General features: G+C 41.2%; 1 protein-coding gene across 2 annotated transcripts in view; it reads left to right on the forward strand.

The window, feature by feature from the left end:
- The first annotated feature begins 4857 nt into the window (after positions 1-4857).
- rps6ka1 (ribosomal protein S6 kinase a, polypeptide 1) overlaps positions 4858-22515 on the forward strand; it is a 53613-nt gene continuing 35955 nt past the window's right edge. The window contains exons 1-2 of one of the 2 annotated variants that reach the window (XM_061793909.1): positions 4858-5398; positions 19804-19848. In XM_061793909.1, coding sequence (XP_061649893.1) covers positions 5336-5398; positions 19804-19848 — 108 coding nt within the window. In that variant the 5' untranslated portion in view covers positions 4858-5335. The remainder of the gene's footprint in view (positions 5399-19803; positions 19849-22515) is intronic. The other variant, XM_061793911.1, reaches the window with a different exon arrangement.

A 22515-nucleotide genomic window follows, 5' to 3' on the forward strand; every position in this document is an offset into this window, starting at 1 on the left:
TTCATTTCCGCCACCTCCAGCTCTGCTTCCTGTTGTCTCTTCAGTGCCACTGACTCTAATCCGTACATCATGGCTGGCCTCACCACTGTTTTATAAACTTTGCCCTTCATCCTAGCAGAGACTCTTCTGTTACATAACACACCTGACACCTTCCTCCACCTGTTCCAACCTGCTTGGACCCATTTCTTCACTTCCTGACCACACTCACCATTGCTCTGGACGCTTGACCCCAAGTATTTAAAGTCCTCCACCCTTGCTATCTCTTCTCCCTGTAGCCTCACTCTTTCCCTACCACCCCTCTCATTCATGCACATATATTCTGTCTTACTTTGGCTAATCTTCATTCCTCTTCTTTCCAGTGCATGCCTCCATCTTTCTAACTGTTCCTCCACCTACTCCCTGCTTTCACTGCAGATCACAATGGCATCTGCAAACATCATGGTCCACGGGGATTCCAGTCTGATCTCATCTGTCAGCCTATCCATCACCACTGCAAACAGGAAGGGGCTCAGGGCTGATCCCTGATGCAGTCCCACCTCCACCTTAAATTCGTCTGTCACACCGACAGGACACCGCACCACTGTTCTGCTGCCCTCGTATATGTCCTGTATTATTCTAACATACTTCTCTGCCACTCCAGACTTCTGCATGCAGTACCACAGTTCCTCTCTGGGTACTCTGTCATAGGCTTTCTCTAGATCTACAAAGACACAATGCCCCCTGTGACCCTTTCAGTAGATGTACAGCTCCCTGTGGGCCCTCGTTTTACCCTTCAAGTATCTTTAAGAGCGCAAACTTTCCATCCATCCATCCATTTTCTGAGCCGCTTCTCCTCACTAGGGTCGCGGGCGTCCTGGAGCCTATCCCAGCTATCATCGGGCAGGAGGCGGGGTACACCCTGAACTGGTTGCCAGCCAATCGCAGGGCACATACAAACAAACAACATTCGCACTCACATTCACACCTACGGGCAATTTAGAGTCTCCAATTAATGCATGTTTTTGGGATGTGGGAGGAAACCGGAGTGCCCGGAGAAACCCCACGCAGGCACGGGGAGAACATGCAAACTCCACACAGGCGGGACCGGGGATTGAACCCCGCTCCTCAGAACTGTGAGGCTGACGCTCTAACCAGTCGGCCACCGTGCCGCCGCAAACATTCCATTGTTGCTATGTTGTTCCCATCCATTTCCTGAGCCGCTTCTCCTCACTAAGTTCGTGGGCGTGTTGGAGCCCATCCCAGCCATCATCGGGCAGGAGGCGGGGTACACCCTGAACTGGTTGCCAGCCAATCGCAGGGCATTGATATATTGTTGCAAGTCTAAAAGTTGAAATATTCCTTTGACACAAGACAACAAGACACGTATTCCCTGTTCAATCGAATAAGATCCAACATTCTGCTTTTACAACTATATTAATGCTCTGTTTTTGTTGACACCGTCAGTAAGGTATAAGATGAAGATTAGTGGTGTCACGGTAACAAAATTCTGACTTCGATACTATAGCTGCATCGAGTATCTTAATACCTGTACTGAAACAATACTACAGCAAAAATCTAAAAGATCAAGAAAAGCAGTGAATTGAAAACTGACAAACAACTTCAAATACTTAATTTATTTTTATTCAGTCAAACCATTTCGATAAACTTGAAAAATTATGTAACAATGGAATTAGCCAATTAGTCTTTTTTTTATATAATTAGATCAATGCCTGCATTATCATATACAGCTATATTATATGATGAATATTTGTGTGTTTGTATGTATACAAAATTGTACATCTATATACAAAATATGTATGATATTAAAACTATATAATATAAAAATAGACAACCCTTTTTTCTTCAGTTTCTTGTTCAGTAAAATACCTGGTACCACTAAAGGTGTTTTACCTGAAGAATATAAAAGCTAAATTGTAGCATTAAATATAACTTTGGTTATTATCAAGAAAACCGTGGAAAACGGCTAGTGCTAGATCAAAGGTACCGTTAGTCTAATATTTTTTTCCATGATTATATTATTTCTATATTTATACGTACTTTACTCATACTTAATACTGTGTATTTCAAGCTTTCAAGCTTTTAGTCAAGCTTTTTTAATGTGAAGTTTTCTTGTATTTGACGGAATTTAATTTCTCCCATTGCAAACAATACATTGTGCACCCACTCAGTGCAGCTCAGTTCAGCTCTTTTCTCTCTTCGCACCTAAAATATTGGCCTCTGAGTGTACATTTCCTGTGTGGAGTTTGCGCCTTCTCTCCCTGTACTTGAATGGGTTTTCTCCAGGTACTCTAGCTTACTCCCACATTCCAAACCTATACATGTTAGGTTCATCGAAGACTCTAAATTGTTCGTAAGTGTAATGTAGTGTGAATGGTTGTTTGTTTATATGTGCCTTGCGATTCAGGGTGTACCCTGCCTCTTGCCTTAAGACAAGCGCTATCAAAATAAAAATGGAGAGATGGAGTATTTCCAATATAAAATGAAGGCTCTTGTACTGTACATGTTGATGACAGTTCACGCTGAAGCTCACTCAGGCTGCTTGGGCAAACATATCCATCAAAAAAGACAAGACACCAAATTATCTGCTCCATCCTCCATTGCCCATTGTTTGGTCCACATGCCTCGCGTTCATCCTTATTTGAATCCCCCAAAAAGAAGAATACATCTGATCCATCTGCAGTTTGATGGTCTCCAGTTGCCAATAGTAACCGGAGCAGGCTGCGAGCGAAGCACTTTGCCGTTGAATGGAGTGGGGAAGTGTGGTGGGCAGAAGGGGTGTGTTATATCACAGAGGACCCTCACAACAAGAGCTGTTGTCAATGGAAAGAGATGAAGCCCAAACACACTCAAACAGCACTGCATTTGGTTGCGAAACCAAAATTCAAGCTTTTTCTAATCAATGTTGTGTGTACTTGCTTTCCTGCAGACAAGTCAAACACACCTTCAAAAAACATGCAACAACACATCAGAATGCACTCACTGGTCACAACTTTAGGTACACTTGCACAATACTGAGAGCCAATACAAGAAGAGCATGAGCATTGAGATGAATATTCCCTATCATCTGTGCATGTCAACAAACACATTTTTAGCTTGTCTAAGTTTATCTTTGTCTTATTCTGATTTATTGATAGCCTACTATAATATTGGGCCACACAGTGGTGGTAAGCACTGTGCCTATCCCAGCTATCATCGGGCAGGAGGCAGGGTCCACCCTGAACTGGTTGCCAGCCAATCGCACGGCACATACAAACAAACAACCATTCACACTCACATTCACACCTACGGGCAATTTAGAGTCTCCAATGAATGCATGTTTTTTGGGATGTGGGAGGAAACCGGAGTGCCCGGAGAAAACCCACGCAGGCACGGGGAGAACATGCAAACTCCACACAGGCGGGGCCGGGGATTGAACCCCGGTCCTCAGAACTGTCGTCCACCGTGCCGCTTTGCATTTCATATAAATATTTTAATTAATGTACCGTAGTCGACGACACGGTGGTTAGAGCGCCTGCTTAAGTATTTTCAGCACCAGAAGAGATTTACTTCTTTTTCTTTAATTTAGCCAATTTGTCAGCACAGAAAAACAAATAGTTTTCAGGCAAATTTTTGATAAGGCCTAATGCGGAACATCACGTGACTAAACTGGAAAACAAATAGGCGGTGTGTGTGCAGCGATAACAACGATAACTACTGGCTGATGTCATGATGGTTGAACCTGAACTTGCTAGAATATTGTTTTATTTATCGCTGGCATCTTCAGACAAAAGTTAAATAGATGTATATCATTTATTTATAGGTATTTCATATGACATATCTAAACATGAATGAAGCCTGAACATCAGATATGGTCAACTTTGGTAGCACTTGAAGACATCTTGGATAAGACAAAAGACATTGTAGATGTTTTTTTTAAATATTTTTACAAGTGCTTTGTCTGTGTCTCCCGCTATAGGACTCTGCCAGTCACCTGTTTTGCCAAATGCAAAAGTTGGCTGAGTGTAACCCCCAATAAAAAACAGAGAATATTTTCTTTCTGAATGCACTGGATCAATGGCAACTGGCAAAACGTGTTCTAAAACAACCAGTACAGTCCAGTTGTCATTGATTCAGTGCCCTGAGAATGAATTGACCTGGATGGATGAGAATATTCACTGGCATCTTAGAATTTTTTTTTTTTTGAAACCAAAATACTTTGTCTATTTTTTGACACTGAAAAACTTGCAAAAATGTTGGTTAATTTGGGCGGCACAGGACTCAGACTCAAGATAGGCTTTCGCTGCGCTTCGCCTGTCCGACTTTGATCCACTTCAGGAGGAGGCTGGAGTACCCAGATAAAACACAATGCAAAGGGAAAACATACAAACCCCACACAGGAAGGCCTCAGCCGAAATTCAAACCTCAAAACTGTGAGGCAGACATGCTAACCAATAGACAACAATGAACGTCATTAAAAAACTGATCGTCTCAATCAACAGTAAGCAAGTGCAGAAAGTACTGCTACATTGAACAGTTGGACATGCATTCAAATGTTAAGCGAAGGTCAGATGAAGTTCACCTGTGAAGTTTATTTATAGCGCATTTTCAGTTCATCCTGAAATCACCCGTATATCCGTAATTTTATGTGAGTAGTGAATGTGCTTTGGCTCAATTAGGAAACACTGTTCTATGGAATGTCATTCTACTGTACAGTATTTGTACAGTAAATCGAAAGCAAGCGTTACGGAGCCATGACGTAGTTGCAGTTCACCACTCTGCCTGATGATGGCGACATCGAACCTGGTCGGTAGAGTAGCGTGGTTTAAAAAAAAAAACAAAAAGAGAGAAAAGGAGGGCAGGATGAATCCCGTGTTTGGGAGTGTGCAAATAACAATCTCGGCTCGGAGGCTGCGCGGAGCATTTTACTACCGAGACAAGACTGAGAAGAGGGAGCCAGGCGAGCAGGTGTCAGGACACACGCTCGGCTTCGACTGTGAAGCCATTCCGGACTTGGGTTCATTCCTTTAGGATTGTGGTTTTTTTTTTTTTTTTTTTTTTTTTTAAATTATTATTATATACACACGGGTTTCCGCCTGTCAAAATCTGATAGCAGCAAGGCTGTTTAATAGTAACTGGATTTAATCTACTCCCGACTGGATTATCACTTTGGAGCGAACCGAATTAAATCAAACGATTGCACCTGTTTGTTGATACCCCCCCACCCCCCCCACCCCAACCCCCGCCGAGAGGTGCAACGAGGACTGTGTCTGGACAGTACCGAACCGACGCCGAGACCATAGCCCAGCCGAGAAGTTGTGCATCTTGACGTGGGGGGTGGGGGGAGAAATCTGCCAACATGCCGCTCGCACAGATCGCCGAGCCGTGGCCCACCATGGAACTAGTCCAGCTGGAAACTGAGGTAACCGCAAGTGCAACATTTCAACGTTTTCATTCAAGTTACTACGCTTGACTTTTGGAATTTTTTCAAGCAAGCGCCTACACTGGAGGGAAGTTGCTTTGAATGACTTGAAATTGTAACGATTTCACAACCGGTAGTTTTCTTGTCTGATTTTGGTGAGGGTAAGTGTGCACATTAAACATACATATTTGTACCTTTCCCCTCGCGCCCCTGCTCCTCCGATATACGTCTTTTAAATACCATCTCCGCTAATATGTGATAAATATATATTTTTTAAAAAATTGAATATACTACAGTGGTTCCCAACTAACGATACACACTGGTTAATTGTATCTTCTGTCATCTAGTGAAAGAGCATTTAATTGTTCTGCCTGTCAATATATGTTGCTGACTCGCTGGTATAGCTAGATTAACGTAGATACATTATTTGTAGTAAATAACTATTTTCAGACCAATTAAGTTAAATTGGGTAATTTCTCCGTGGTTGGGAATCACTGACCTAGAAGGTGCTTGAAGTGCTTGCATTGGACTGATTGATACCAGGCATTTTATTATTATTATTATTAATAGACTGTGTTTTACTCTTATCTGAAGGTGATCCATCGCTTATCTTCAGTTATTTCCAGATTTATCTTTATTTGGAAATACTCCACGTTGTCGCTTCATCTCAAGAGCATTGCCAAGCTCAGAGAAATGCGTTTTTGCAGGAGGTACACTGTGCTAAAATTGCCCCCAAAATGATGGTAATCAGGTTTGGTGTGTAAAAGATAAATCAATGCGGACACCCCCCCCCCCCCCCCCCTTCGGATCAAAGTCAGCAGAGGCCAGATTGTCAGTTGTCACTAAAAGATTATTCTGAGAAAGTATCTTTTTATGTGGGGGGGGGGGGGGGGTGTATTAAAAACCATGTAAAGCGAGAGAGAAAAAACAAAGTCTAAATTTGACACACCACAAAGAAGAGTGTTAATAACAAGTCTACCAAATTTGAATGAATGAAAACATTAAGTATATAAAATGAGGATCCAAAATTGTGAAAAATAGAGACCTCCTATCTCTCGGCCACTGTGGGCATGTCCGCTGAATGCAATTAAAACTCACCCTTCTAAACTTTCAATCAAAATACGAATGTGAGCCAGAGACTGAATAACGTGTGCCGCTGTGTTTAATAAACAGTTAACGTTCCCTTAAGCGTGTCTGTTATGAGGACCCACACACCGACACAACACTAAGCGAGGGGCGGTCATGTATTGGACGAGCCCGTCGCCGGTTCACTCCTTTAGCTAGCGAGCCAGCCAGGCTAACGAATGTAATAAACAGTTAACTTTCCCTGACATGTCTCTGTCATGTGGACTATGATTATGAGGCTGAGGCTAGCTCGCTAGTGGAAATGGGCCCGCTAGATAGCGAGCCATTTGCGCTTACTAATATTTTCCCTATTGTCAAAACATGTATGTAAACATGATCCTTAATACGTTAACATTTTAAATGATTCACAATTTAACATTATAAAATGAGCCATAAAACTACATTGCTCGGCTGGTCCATATGTTCTTATGTTGGACAGGTGAGGCAAAGCGGCCCCAGCAAAATATTTGCACATACCTTTGATCAAATATTTCCAAAGTGTCCATTGTTTTTGCATCATATAAGTGGGCACCATGTCTTTGGCAATGCTCGGCGTGATTGACTTCCACTGTGTCATTTCGTGTCACACGAAAAACAATGTCAAACTGATTCTGCTCATGTTGTCTGTTTCTTAGTGGGAATTACAGTCAAAACTGGTCCCATTTGGCAACACTGACTAAGCTTTTGTTAAACAAGTCCACTCTACAGCTATGTTGATTGTGCAAGCCATGCAGATCAACGAACTTTGAACTATGGAAGATTTGGGGGGAAAACCATCCTGACAAATGCACAACTGCACCAAAAATCAGTTAATGTCATCTAACTAATGCGAGACACTCCATTAAGAATCAAGTGGACTTCACGTGACGTCCAGTTTATATCATTCTTGTCATCTCTTAACACCCCCTGTTTAGGCTTGTCTCTCTCTTGCATAATGCCAAAGAAAATGCAAAATGTCCACAGTTGATCCTTTGGGGCTGGTTGAACTGAATTCTAGTGAGCTATTCTGACTCTTGTGCGCATGTTTCCATAAATAATTTGGTCAAGAGCCACGTTTAATGATCTTTTTGGAGGGTCCACCTTTATAAGTGTAAGTCTGCCTTGACAACTGCGCAGTGACAACCTGTGGAACATCATTGACGCTGTAAGATTGAACAGCTGCAGGAATCCGCTTCATCCGGCACTGGGCGCTATGTAATATTCCTGCTTTCTGTCTCTGATCTCCCCCTTTGTGTGGCTCTGTGCACAGTATCACACAATGTCCTCAGTCTTCTTTTCCGCAAAGATGGAAAGCTTAACTGATAGGATTGAGACATCCTCGTCCCAGAAGTTGATATCTATCTTTTAACTTAAATAGCCTCCCTGATAGGAAAGGGACATCTTGGTCTCAGAAGTTGATCTCCATCTTTTAGGGATTTGAACCCCAGTCCTCAGAACTGTGAGGCAGATGTGCTAACCAGTCGACCACTGTGCCGCCTGTGTTGTAATATGTTAAAAAAAAATCTGCAGAAAAAAAAATCAAATGATTTTTGCGGATTTGAAAAGGGTTAATATCGGCCGATTGATCGGTTGACCCCGAATACATATACATGCATTAATGATATATCAAAAGAATACTCTCCGATGATGACTACTAGATGTGAATGTAAACAAAAGCAGTTAAAATAGTCATCGGCGGTATACTTGCATATGATCAGTATACATGGATCCTTGATACAGTAAAGTGAATCCCTGTTTACTGCAGGGATACGTTCCAGACCTACCTGCAATAGGTGAAAATCTGTGATATAGAAAAACTTTTTAAAAAGAAAAAAACATTTGTACACCTTCCACTTGCTTTAAACATTTAACCTTATTAAAACACAAAAGTTTTTAAAAAACATTTTTAAACAAACTTATTAAAACATACAAAAATTGCAGGCATAAAATGTATAGAAAGTACTGTACGTATTGTGTCTGTGTGTTAGATGTGACTTTAAGAGGCGGGGCCTCGTGGTGAGCCTTGTGACACAGGCAAGTGTCTGGGTGTGAACCGTGGCTGACAGCAGCTCCTGCATGAGTCTGCTCATTGCGTTTACTCGGTTTCAAGAAAGAGCTGAAATGTGCATCTGTGACTGTGGCACTCCTTTCTGACATGCAAGGGCATTGCAGTGAGTAAGTATTCTGTAAAAACCCATTAAAACAGATCACTTAAAAAAATCTGTTAAAATTGCAGGGATTTGAACGATGGACTGCTATATACTTGCGGGGCTCACTGTACAATACTGTATATGAAGTTGGAAATGACACTAGCAGCAACTGCAATTAAATTTAAAGTGGAGCACCTAACATACATGAATGAATATAAATAGATGAGTTAATGAGTTGTGATTCATTCATCCATATTATACACTACTGTCAGGAAAAATGAGTCACCTGCTCAAATTGTGTTGTTATAGTAGATTTGTTACATGGTTTTGTCCCATCCACTTGTCAGCAGCACCTCTGAACAGATGGTAGTGCTGTTCCTGCAAAGAGTGTCAAGTGTAATTGCTTGTCTTTTTATTGCATGATGATTGATGGAGGAAAATGTGCAGTTTTATTTGAAAACAAAAAAAGTAGTGATTTTCTCGCTTCGGACTACACAACATCACTCCACTTTGCATTCATTATCACCCAAGCTGTGATAAATTTGATCACACCAGTCCCTGCCATTCAGAGCGGGATCGGTGCCATTTCAGCCTGAGCCACCGGGCCGCTGCACACTTTGCTAGCACCAGCACCAGGGTGACACCTCGGGCCCGTGAGCAATTGAGCAGAAAGAGTGAGCTAGCGGGTCCATGCCAAGTAAGCATGTTGGACCATCAGAAAGATGGCGCAGTCCTGTTGGCTGATTAGGAAACAAGAGGGCGGAGCAACTTTCTGTGCAGTGACATGACCGCTAACTTGAGCGGTGATACTTTGTGAGGTCTGGTCCTGGTCCATTTTGGCCTTGGAGGTTCCTTGTCGTCACAGTTTGCAGTCTTTCAGGGATAGAGGTTTGTATTCAAGGTGGTGGAGGTAGCTGAGGTCACATTACTGGTACATGTTCTTTGTCAGGGTCTACCTGCTGCCATTTTCAACCAGTCCTCTTAACCTATTGGGCTACGTTCACAGTGCAGGGCATGATCCCAAATTTGGATTTTTTTTTGTTCAATCCGATCTTTTGATGTAGTCGTTGACAGCAAAAACAAATGCGGCTTCTACTGTGCACGAAACGTATCCGTGACGTCACACACACGCACACAAAACAGGGCATCACGTTGCGCAAGCGGACGAACACGGCGCCGTGTTGACCGAAGTAAATCTTCCTAAGTCTCATCATGACGCGCTTGTGTCAGTTTCAAGGATTTTGTGGAACCGGAGACAACATTTACTTCTATTTATCAGTTGTAAAACATCTTCTTTTAGCCACTGACTGTTTTCTGTTTTGTGGCGTGTCAGTTTTGTTGAACAATTGTCACGTCTGTCACCTTTTAATGACGAATGAGCGTCCAGATTGCACTCGCGTGGGACACATATCTGATTTATATCCACATATGAAAGAGGCTTGGGTCGGCTATGAAAAAATAAGAATTGTTCTATTCACATTTGACATGAAAAAATCAGATCTGTGTCACATTGGCCAAAAAGTAAAAATGGAATTGACTTGCAGTGTGAACGTAGCCTTGGTTTCATATCAGTTTAGAACTAATGGCGTATTATAACTGGAGGCACTTTACCCTGGAACAACAAACCTCTGAATGACAGTTGTGCATGTGGACTGTGGAAACTATTTTCTCAATTTAGCGCCCAGGTGATTTCACCATTTTTTTTTTTTATTTTTAATTTTTTTTTATTTTTATTTTTTTTATAAAATAATCCTCAAATGTGTTCTGTCAAAATTAAGGATTGACATAGCGGTACAGGAAATGGATGAATGACTGGATGGTTTATTTGTAAACGTTACTGATCCAAGATGTCCGAGTTAAGGTAATTGACGTCCGATTGCTGCTATGTGTTACCTGAAATTGCCTCATGTTCCTCTTCATCACTGTAATTTTCAGGCAATTCTAAATCGTATTGTTTTATTAGAAAAGTAAGAATCCTTTTTAAGGATAGCAGTTCAGGGTGTACTCCGACTCTCGCCCAAAGTCAGCTGGAATCGAGCGAGGTACCCGTGTCCCTAATGATGACAAGTGGCATAGAAAATGGATTTTTTTTTTTTTTCCCTCTGATTCAAAGTGACTACACTGATAAGGTTAAAAGCCTAGGTTCATCATCTTCCAAATTTTTAACCTATTCGGGGCCACCGTTTTTAGATGACGTTTTGGTGTAAGACGTCCTTCTTGATTCCAGCCCTCTCTATTTTTCCTGGCTTAGTACAGGTATAGACTAGAGTTGGGTTGACTTGTTCTTTCATTTTTTATTATTATTTTTTGGTTCTGTTTTTTTTTTTTTTTGGCTGTTAGGTCAAGCAGAATGGAAAATCTGTATCCCTTTTATGCCGGAACAGTTTTACTGTGTCACAGTGGCGTTTTTAAGCTTCTGCTGTGGTATTATAATTGAGGTTTATTGTGAATCAGACTTGATCAGTCGACCAGAACAAAGTTTCTAGACGGGAGAGAGAAACAAACACAAAAGACAAAGCACTGATTGTAAACAGGATAAGAGAAGTAAATCATTAGATTATCTACAACAATGAAACATTAAATATGAGTGTTGCATGGGGCTGTAGTGCTACACCCTGTGAGGGAAGGACGGGACAAGATAGAACAGGACAAGGACAGGAGAAGAAGCATGCAGGACAAGGGTCGTGAACTCGACTGTACAACTGAAGTGTGGTGGCATTAATTATGTACATTATTAAAGTCTACTGGACGAGAGTATAAGTGAGTATACACGAGCGATTTTTCATGAGTTATTTGGTGCAGTAAGTGCGTGACCCCACACCCCGTGGAAGAGTCCTAGGGTTGTGTCCCTTTGGATACATGCAAGTAAAATGATACCGTTTTATATGCACAAAGACTGACAGAAGTGTCCTGTAGTTGCTGTGGCCGCACCGCGGCAGCTGAGGACCCCACCCGATCAATCGAGGGGCGGGATCAGGCCCAGGGGTCCACCCGAGAGCGGCCCGGCGGACGGGACACGTCCCACACCGAGGGACCCAGGGCGCTGGGTGGCCGCTGCAACAACCGGCCACCCAGCGGGGGCCGCAGGGACTCAATGTCACCCGCCCAGCCAACCACACCACCCACCGCCCCACATGCCCCACCACGTCGTCTAATTCCTTAACGCCTCGCTCCGTGTGGGTCCATATAACAGAGACTCTTAAGATAAAGTTAACTGTTATTAAACACAGTGGCACACGTTATTCAGCCTATGGCTCACACTGCAGACATTTGAGCACATACTGTATTTGAGTCACGTGAAGTTCGACATGTTTATTTTCACTTTACAGGGACTTTTAAAAACCCACTGGGATCGGTGCCGTAAAATGGAAATAAATGGAAATTCTCACTTTTATTTCTTCATTTCAGAGCAAGAACCCAGATAGCAGATACCTCTCCCCTCCTTCAAACGTTTAGAGTTAATTCCTCAATGTCAAAGCTGTAATCATATTGATTTCCTGGTCCACCACACATGAAACGGCTGAATCAAGGATCAAAATGTAATTTACGATTATACCTGAATCAAAAAGCACAGGAAGGAGGAGGGAGTCATAAAGAGGTTTGATTGATATGCTTTTATTCCTGTGGGGCAATGACGTCTGATCTAAAGTGAATCAGTGCTGATAAAGAGGGACCAGTCATCCCCACCATTGTGACTCAGTGCCACCTGCAATGGCTTCTGGCATTTGTCATGATCCTGCCAATGAGCCCACTCATGTACCTAACTGTCCACAGGTCCCGGTTGCCACTAGATCTCGACCACATAAATACAGAAATTTTCGGTTCTATTCGAAAACTTTTCATAAAGTTGCACCCCCACTCCAATTTTGAAATGTGTATATCTGAGTGGAACGTGTTCATATTTACATACAGTATAGAAGGCCAAAGAATGAGAGGGGGTAACCGAATGGAGCTATTTTGGGTTATTATGTAATATTGTCGGCCTCGTCGAGGAAAAAGGAGGGTTGAAAACTCGAGGGTGCGCCATATTTGCTACCACTGTCGACCCGAGCACTCGAGCGTGTGCAAATTCATGCCTTTATCTCCCGCGCAGGATTAAGTGCAGCTAATCTGGGTGTGACCTGTGGAACACCTGAGCGAGACTGTGGGAGTGAAGGAGGGCATGTGATAACACTGCGCTTTTGTGAAAAAAAAATCTCATTTATTTCGACGTTTATGGTTTAAAGAAAGGGGTGGGGAACCTACCAAGCCCGTGAGAGCTTTGATCCACTCCGCCATGCAGTTCTAAATAAAAGTACAGTAAACTTCCATTTAGCTTGGGTTATACTTTCCAGACCCACCTCCAATAGGTGAAAATCAGTGAAATAGAGAGACCAAATAACCCCCCCCCCCCCCCCCAAAAAAAAAAAAAAAAAAAACTCCCGCATGCTTTAACTAAGGTATGGGGTTCCATCAGCGGTGTTGAGAACAAACTAAAGTGTTCTATCCAACAACACGAGATATTACCAGCAGCCTGTCAGAGCATGTACTGAACAATCAGATGGTTTCACACAATACCGAACAATGTGGTATATAAAACAATGTAGACTGTTACTCAGAGAAAGCTGAATCTCTTCAGTCACATGTGCAGAATGCCAGACCATAGACTTATCAAAACAACAGTCTCTGGCATAATTTGAAGCTACAAACAAACTTGGAACACTTAAGAGAGAATGGCTGGGTGTCATCAAAGAACGGTACCAGAAGAGTGTGTATAAGTATAGTAATAAGCTCATAGGGGCCGTAATTCTGAGGGGTTCTCCCAGTCGACGCATTAAAATAACCACGTTGTTTCAAACGCCGTCACGTGACGTAAAAACTGAAAGAGCGCAAATGGAACATTTATGTATTCATGAAAATAGCCATGTGGGTAGTAGAATAGGTCACGTACTTTAGTAATCAATTTTCTTTCGTGAATTTATTTGTTATGGAGGCTTTTAGAGGCATTTAAAGTGCTCATTGCATGTATTTTTTGTTAGTTTTTTTTTTTTTAGAAAATTCCACGAAGATGGCAGACACTTGTGACGTTGCTATTTGAAGCAAGCATTTGCCCTCAAAATTCACTGCCTCCAACTAGCGTTCGTATCTAAAATTTTTGCTCGCGAGTCGCAGAAAAAAAAACATTGGCCGAGCAATGACTCGTATCTCGGCAATGTAGTAATTCGGATCGCAGTAGCCCTTTATTGACATTTTACTTCATTTTAATCAATATTTATGTATATATTTTCAATATTGTACAGTATTTTTATTAATGTAAAAAGCTGTAAAAACAAAACAACAACAAAAACCTGCTAGCTATAAACTGCAGATTACAGTGTTACTGTATAGCGGGAACTTCCACAACAGACAAGTAGATGCGTTCCATAAATAAATCTACCGGGGGGACACTCATAATTCCTACATCATATTTTTTTGCCCATGCATTTTGTATGCCCATCGGAGGATTGTGCTAGAAGCTAATACTAAATGTTTCAAGTGTTGTTTTCTACTTCGGCTTGCCGGTGTAAGTCAGAAACCTTAGCCTAAAAGGGGAAAATAGATATTGATCATAACTATTTCGTGGAATTACAGGACAGCAGCAAAGTGATCTTCTATCAATACTCACAGAGATACCAAGAAATTGAGTCGGCTAGGGTTACAAAGACCAGCTAAATGGTGATTATTGTATTTTTTGTTGCCTAGATACAGTGCCATGTTGGTAAAGCACATTTATCCAACCAACTCAAGCAGCACTGGTGCCTTGGGCTTGTTGACTTTTTATGACCAGACGGTTGTACTGCATGGAATTAAAAGTTCCGCTTTCTCTCAAGTTCTACTGTTGGACCACCGTTTGCACATCTCAATTCCCACACGTTTTAACCGCTAGGCTTTCTCCCTTATTAACTTGTTGGGCGTTATTTATAGGCTTGTAATGTTGTGTGTGTGTGTGTGTGTGTGTGTGTGTGTGTGTGTGTGTGCATGCCTGTATTCTCATTGAGGAAGCACAGGGGAGCGCCGGCGCTATTAACTGGGCCACTTGGATCGGCCATGCATGGCTAATGAGATTGAATGTGTCAAAGGAACAGTGTCAGTAATACGACTGACCTAATGCACGCACACGCAGATTCTTGCTGTCAAGGTTTAAATAAAAACTACCAGATTGTACGTGTAGAAATTTTACCTGGCTGTAACAGCTTCCAAGTCATGTTGACGGTACCCTGGCTTGTATAAGTAAAGTGGCATCTCCAGTGTTGCCATGGTGACTTCAGATCAACTATTTTTGATGTCTTTAATACTGGTGGACCTACCAGGACAACTCTTGTGTTAGGGCAGGGCCTAGTACGCGTGATTTGTATTAGGGATGTTAAAAGTAATAGAATTCTTAATCAATTTATCAATGTGTCAGTTGATTGTGTGGATTTTATTGTCAATTAGTCATATCTCGCAGCAATTGAGGGAAAATGCAGTTCACTGTTTGGCTACAACTAACAGACTAAATTACGAGCGACTAGCCCTCTTAACCAGTTTGTTTTTGTGTAAAGAACAATGTGATTTATTTTTTTACTCCTCTGTGCTCAAAAAAATACATCGAAACACACTTTTCCGGTATTTTACGGCAGCTAAACGGCATATAAAAATATTTTAAAAAAATAAAATAAATATTCATTCATTGATAAATGTAAACTAATTTGTAGTTTGATACCCATCCCTACCCAGAATGATGATTGACAGAACAATACCAAGGTGAACTGTCACTTTTTATACAGACGTGTACAAAAAGTGTAGTTCCATAAGCTTCGGTATATAAATGTAAATTTAAATAGTCTAAAAAAAAAAAAAAAAATCAGATTTAGGCATCAATTATGAGGTTGTAATACCATTATTCTTTTTTCGATTTGTGAGCTGTACACACAGTAATTGAACTTGGGTGCTTACCAATTCAACCAATCCCGACTCCCAAACATATTCAACTGTAGTTCGGTTGTGCTACGATCCCACATCTCCCATATTCAACTAAGTAGCCTGGTAGATTATTGAGAAACAAAAGTCAATTTTGCTTCTAATTTGCGCTGTTTGTCAGTAGTGTGCAAACCAAACTTTATTCCCATTTACATTATTGTGATTAATATAAGAAGTGTGTAGTGTTACCTGGTTTGTTGTCACGCATTGTGGTTTGCTCGCTTGGACTTTCTTTTGAGTAACAAAATACTGTACAACCCTATCAACTTATTTGGACCAGAGAAGGTGTGAAAGACTTGCAGTCTAGATGCAGCTTGAAATATTTATTAAAAGACGTCTGCAAAAATTGAACTGACACAACAACACTCTTCTTGGTTGTTAAGGCATTTCACATATAACACAAAAGGCTTTGTTCCTTTGACCTGACCCTGTCTTTGTTGCATCAAAAATACTCTTGTAGAGGAGGTCAGACATTATTTCTTATTGACTTTCTCTTGGTTTCCTTAAATTATCCTCAAATATTCCTGAGGTTTGTCACTTTATTGCTCTCAGAGATTATATGACTGGAACATTTAGGCTGAATTGACTCGCCTCTTTCAAAGTCCAATAAGCAGGTCCGCAAAATATCAGCGCTTTTAGATCCAATTCAATTCTACAGCCAGTGAACACCCATAGATTAAAATAAGCAATTTTCAAATGCATTGCATTGCATTAAAGAGCATATAGAAAAGGACAGGACACGTCTCGCAGTCTTTGTTTAGCTTTTGGTTATCAAGGCGACTTTGTCATTGTGTCGACTGCCTGCCTTAGAGTGCACAGTCTACAGGAAGCAGGCAAAGGAAGAGGGTACAGAGGATGTGAAAGAGCACACGTTCGCCCATTTTGAGTTCAAATCCACCATCAAAAAGGGGAAAAGGGTGAACCTATGTAGGTTGTTGCCACACGCAAGAATATTTGACTTTGTGGTGTTTTATTTTTCACCAGCGATGGTCCATTTAGCATTACTGTTACAACATTGTACGTCATTAAAGGACCACAGTGCTCATTTGAATGTCTTAACTGGATTTACAAGTTAATTAATTTAGTGGTCACAAGGCTTTTTAAGTTTGCCTGGAGGAAAAGGCTTGAGTGACGTCCCTTTTAGTCGTGGCTTTAATTAAGTCTCAACTCGGGGTTGGAGCAACTTCTGTTTTTCTTATACAGAAAGCCTGCAGTAAAAGTGGAATTGTGGAATTTGGGGAATTCATCAAGAGGGAGGCATTCTTGGCCCAAAATGGGAGCAGAATTCCATAAGTTGTTTTTCTTTGTTCTTGTATGCAAAATCATTTTGTTTTAAATCACATTTCAGTGTCAAAAGTACAAAATTTATCATGCATTTCTATCAAAGGAGACTTTTTTTTCTTTTCAGTTCCCAGGTAACTTAATTAACTTCGTCAAATTACCCCAAGGATTATGAATTATGGTAGCTAGCTAGCACCTACTACTAGCCTAGTGTGTGAGGAAAAAGGCAAACACCCATAAAACAGTAAAAGCATTGATTGTATTTTCGCTTGTGGAGGAGACGCGTCATCACCAAGCCGCCAAACTACATTTGTAACTGTAGCGGATTTGTGCATGTGGTGCATGCAGCGGGCACATCTCCAAAGACGATTAGAATGTCTAATGGCCCTGAATGTCTTTCCACTTAGAATGATCACTAATAATTCATTGAATTGTGTTAAACTGATTGTTGATTATTTGTGTCTTGAAGCAGCTATGGAAAAATGTTACTTCTCTGTTGCAACTAACAAAGGCGTTGTTTATTGTAAGTTTACTGTCTTAAAGAAGTACAATGTGACATCAGATGATTAGCAAAATATCCTTAGTACAGTAGCACTTATATGCTGTAGTAATACTTAGCGTATTCATGCTCACATACTGATGTTTCCTGTGTATAGTTGGACATGTAGCGGCGCATGAATCACCCTCTCAAGATGAGCCCCCCAAAGAGTAAACAACTGCTCTATTCTCCCAAATGTGAAGAGGCAGCAAAGCGGCAAAGTCGCCGCTAAAATGTCATGAGTCAGCAGTCTTTGACGTACCATTGCGTCTCTCGGGGTCGCCGCAACACGAGCAACTCTAACTGATCTAAATGAGACCGGACAACACGTCTTTGGTGTCTGCCCTATACATTATTAATTTTTTACCATTTATTAAAAAAAAAAAAAAAAAAAAAAAAAAAAAAGTCATTGTCACAATCAAAACATAGCAATTTTGAAACCCCATGATTTTTTTTTACTCACACTGTCTCAGTGATTGGTAGATTTGAAATATATCTTTTGCGACACGGGTCTAGGAACGTTTCTCACGCCTTGTGTGTGTATTCTTGTGTGTGGGTACTGTCAAATTTGCTGCTGTAAAACAGGAATGTTCCCGCTGTGGGACTAATAGTCTGCTATTCTATTACTCTTTGCAATTTTCTTATTTTTCATGAAAAATGGTCTCGCTCGTCACCTGTTTGAAAGACATACAATACAAGAGCTTCATCAATAAATTTGCTTCTATAAATATGCTTATGCTCAGTTTTGACACAATGCAAGAAAGCTCTTTGTAGGATGCATTGCAGTTCTACATCATTGCAAAACTAACCTCAGTAATAAAAAAAACTTTCACTCTGTGCTCCTTCTTGTCAAGCTGTACAATCAGATTGCCAGGAAATCAAAGAAAATCTCCAAATCAGAGTCCAAACATTTGACATGTGTACCGGAATGGGAACAAACCAGGAAGTCGAAACCTACCAAAATGAAACAAGTAAACATCTCTTCTACTCAGTAATCCACATGACTGCTGGCGATCATCTCCAACTATTACAACACTGAATTACTCACTAATGCTGGACAGGAGTACTTGGGACACGCCCGGAGTCTTTCTGCGTTGTCCATTTACGTCACAGTAACTTGCAGTGGATATACTCTCTTCTCACATTCTTCTTCTCTAACCACCAGAAAAATTGTTGCTAAAAGTTACAAAAAGCAAACCAGTCACAAAAAATCTCCTCTGCATTAAAACCATGCTTTGATAATGCCTGAAATGAGGTCTAGTGAGGAGGAGTGACACAGGTGATATGCTGATGTCATGTATTATGTGATACGGTGGAACCCCACATATATGAGGTTAACTATTCACATCTATGCATTTTTTTTGTGTGTGTGAGAAATCTATCCCCAGCTATTTGCTGAAAATGGCACCTTTTCACGGAATTCCTAAAGGTTAAATCGTGGCAACTAGACGATTCTTGTCACTTGACAATGTTTCGCCTTTAATTCAATAGGCTTCTTCAGGTCTAAAGTTCAAAGTGTTGATATGCAGGATGGTTGTTCACCAGGCATGCCAGACAACAACTCCTCCTCCTCTATTGTGACCACCCCAAGGGGGGCACACTATCTATCCAGAGGCATATACAGGTATGGGGAGACTCCACACAATTTAGAACTGAAGAAGCCTTTTAGATTAAAAGTTGAAACCAGGAAACGTGTTGCGGTGATACAGCTTGACTGAGAGAGAAGTTTTCTATGTAGGGGAGGAGCCAAGTTTAGCCTGGGTTGTTAGTGGAAATCAGGGCGAGTCTTTCTGCATGAACATGTGCATATCCGGTTTGAGTTTTTTACAATCAAATAATTTGTAAGCTGTTGGTATTAAAGCTGATGTTTAAGATGACTTCGAAATGATATTAAACTGTTGTTTACGGTTTAAACTATTACTATAAGCAATAACAAACATTTGCGGAAGGGTCATTTACTGTTTTTTTTTTTTTTTGCTTAGCGGCATGGTTGCCCTCTGAGAATGAAGGTTCTGTTTGCCAACCGTTTGTGAACATGTCAACATCACCAGCTGCTTTTCCACAGTTTTTTCCTCCTGTACATAACACTGATTACACATTGTACCGCAGATCACCTGCAAGGCAGGACACGAAGGACGCACATTTCTGTCAGTTGTAGATTATTAGCAGCCTCGTTAGTGGAGGAGCAAAGTGTTACGGCGGACTCGTGCAGCCCACGTTGTCTTGCAAATGTTCTCCTTCTCGTGTTCTTTGTCTTCTGCCTTTGTATGCATGTGCACGCTCTGTGCACTATTCCAAAACACACACACACACACACACACACTGACAATTGTCTTAACTCTGCTCTCTGACAGAATGGCCAGAGCACTGCTGAGGATGGAGTCACATCTGCTGTCAAGGTAGGAACATGCCCACACGCGCACAAGCAATCAAATGTGCATCTTAACACCCACCTAATTACACTGTGTTCCATATTATTTTGCAAATTATATTTTTCTATGATTTTCCTAAATAGTTGATACAAATGACAGTCGGAAGTCCTTAAGCATCAGAATGTAATTTTTATTTTTATTTTAATAAAACTCCCAGAATAAACCCTTTTCTGTCCGGCTGCATTTTCAACAAACATCAAAATAAAATAACAAAAATTAAAACTAAGCAGAGGGAGTATTTCAAACAACGCTGTTGCACAGCAAAACTGTTCCAGCACAAAGGCATACAGATCCACCATTCTGCAAGGCCATGCAGCTGAACAGGACAGGTTTAAAATAAAAAAAATAATAATAATTTTAAAAAATAATAATAATAATAGTGTTGTTTGGAAAAACAAAAAATGTAAAATGCACTTTACCAAATTATTACATGCTTCAAGACATTTGACAGGTTTTAAAGAACTGAAAATAGTCATATGTTGAATTTGCAGCATATTTACTTCAATCAAAAGCTGTTCAATACAACGTAATAAGATTACATAAAAGTGCATATATGTACAGTTAAACAGCAATCAACTTAAACTTGGCTAAATGTGTCCCTTTTAGGTATTAGTTGAACATTGGAGGTAAATTTGATATGCCCTGATCGTATTCATCTCTACTGGAGGCTCAATAGTGTTGCAGGTGGTACATCAGGGTCAATGCATTGAGGTTTAGCTCCCACGCAGTGTCCTCAGCTGTCCTGTTAGCCTATGATCACGTCACAAACGCGCACGCACAATCTTGCACGGTGCTCGTAAAGAATGGGTGAGTCAGCCCTTTTTTTTTTTTTTTTTTCTCTCCTCCCCAGCCTCCATTATAGTCTGGTCCTTTGGAACATGATCCTATTTCCTCCTGTGTTGTTCTGCAGGGGCACCATGTTCATGTTCGCTTTTGTGTCCAGTCCTTGTGAACTGAATGGAGTGGGGGACTGTATGTGAAGCTTGTCTAGCATCTTTTAGTATATACTGACATCCTGTGATTGGGGTCAGCACATGGGGAAATTTCCAAATTATTACTACGTGGCCCTTCGTTTATCACATCTAATACCTTACTTCCAATGTGCTTATCCTGCATTGCAACACACTCTTAATAATATTAAATTACTGCCACGTATTGCTGGAATCATGTCTTACATGTTGCACTAATTGAATGGACAACACTTGAGTGATTGGACCTGCTTATTCTGCATTATTTTATAAGAGTCCTGCATTCGATGCTGCTACAGGGAGATTGACTTTCTACAGCGTAATGGGTTAAGGACATTGACGTTGCCTCAGAAAGGATTAATCGCAGCGTCGCTATCTCTATCAGAGCAAGGACAACGATGTCCCAAAAACTGCCAGCAGACTTCCAAGCCAAGGTCGACAGTTTCCGTGAGTTCTTTGAAAAGCATGTAACTGAGCACAACGTGACACCGGCTCATATTATTAACATGGACGATGTCCCCCTCACGTTTGACATTCCCGTGGGCCGAAGTGTCGCAGAGAAAGGGCAAAAGAGTGCGACTATAGTAACAACTGGTCATGAGAAATCGCACTTCACAGTGGTGCTGGCATGATCAAAATTGCCACCAATGGTCATTTTCAAATGAAAAACCATGCCAAAAATTCAATCCCCCTCAGTTCCAGTTGCTGTGAATGAGAACGGGTGGATGGATCAAGAAATGATGAATTTATGGCTTACGAAGTCCTACACTATGCGTCCGGATGTGATGGATAGCATACGAGCGCGCATCACGCCACAGTTAAAAAATAAATTAAAAGTTTTCAACTCCATACCTGCCATCATCCCTGGAGGCTTAACCAAAATACTCCAGGCACTTGATATCTCTGTGAATCGGAGCTTTAAGGCAGTCTTGTGCAGTGGGTGATGGATGGAGAGCACAGCTTCATGGCAACCGGGAGAATCCGCCATGCAACTTTCCTGGAAGTCATTGGATGGATCGACAAAGCATGGGCTTCAGTGACAACCGAAACCATCCTGTCGGGATTCAGAAAGGCTGGAGTAATTGGAACTGCAACTGACGACGTACAAGAGGAAGCGGCGCATCGTCTACCTCCGGAGTTGGCGAAGTTGTTTAGAAGTGACACCAAGATTTCATTGGATTGAGAGATTTGGAGTGTCACTGATGGTTTGGTAAACTTGTTAGCATGTTCTTTATGCTATAGTTATCTGAATAACTGTTAATATGTTACGTTAACATACCAGGCACGTTCTCAGTTCGTTGTTTATGCGTCATGTAACGTTAGCTGAATGTGTTACGTTAGCATACCGTACACCTATTCAGCCTGTTGTTCTCTATTCTATTTTTATTTTAAATTGCCTTTCAAGATGAAATGTCTGTTCTTGGTCTTGGATTTTATCAAATAAATTTCCCCCCAAAAATGCGACTTATACTCCAGTGCGACTTATGTTTTTTCCTTCTTTAGTATGCATTTTTTGGCTGGTGCGATTTATACTCCGGAGCGACTTATAGTTCGGAAAATACAGTATATGGGTGACGTAAACCATTGCTGGTCGCTCATTAGTTGATCGGATTCATCATCGTCACATCGACGAGGATACGCGGCGATAAATTACAAAAATCAACAC

Source organism: Phyllopteryx taeniolatus, chromosome 13 (assembly GCF_024500385.1).
Source record: "Phyllopteryx taeniolatus isolate TA_2022b chromosome 13, UOR_Ptae_1.2, whole genome shotgun sequence".
NCBI lineage: Eukaryota > Metazoa > Chordata > Actinopteri > Syngnathiformes > Syngnathidae > Phyllopteryx > Phyllopteryx taeniolatus.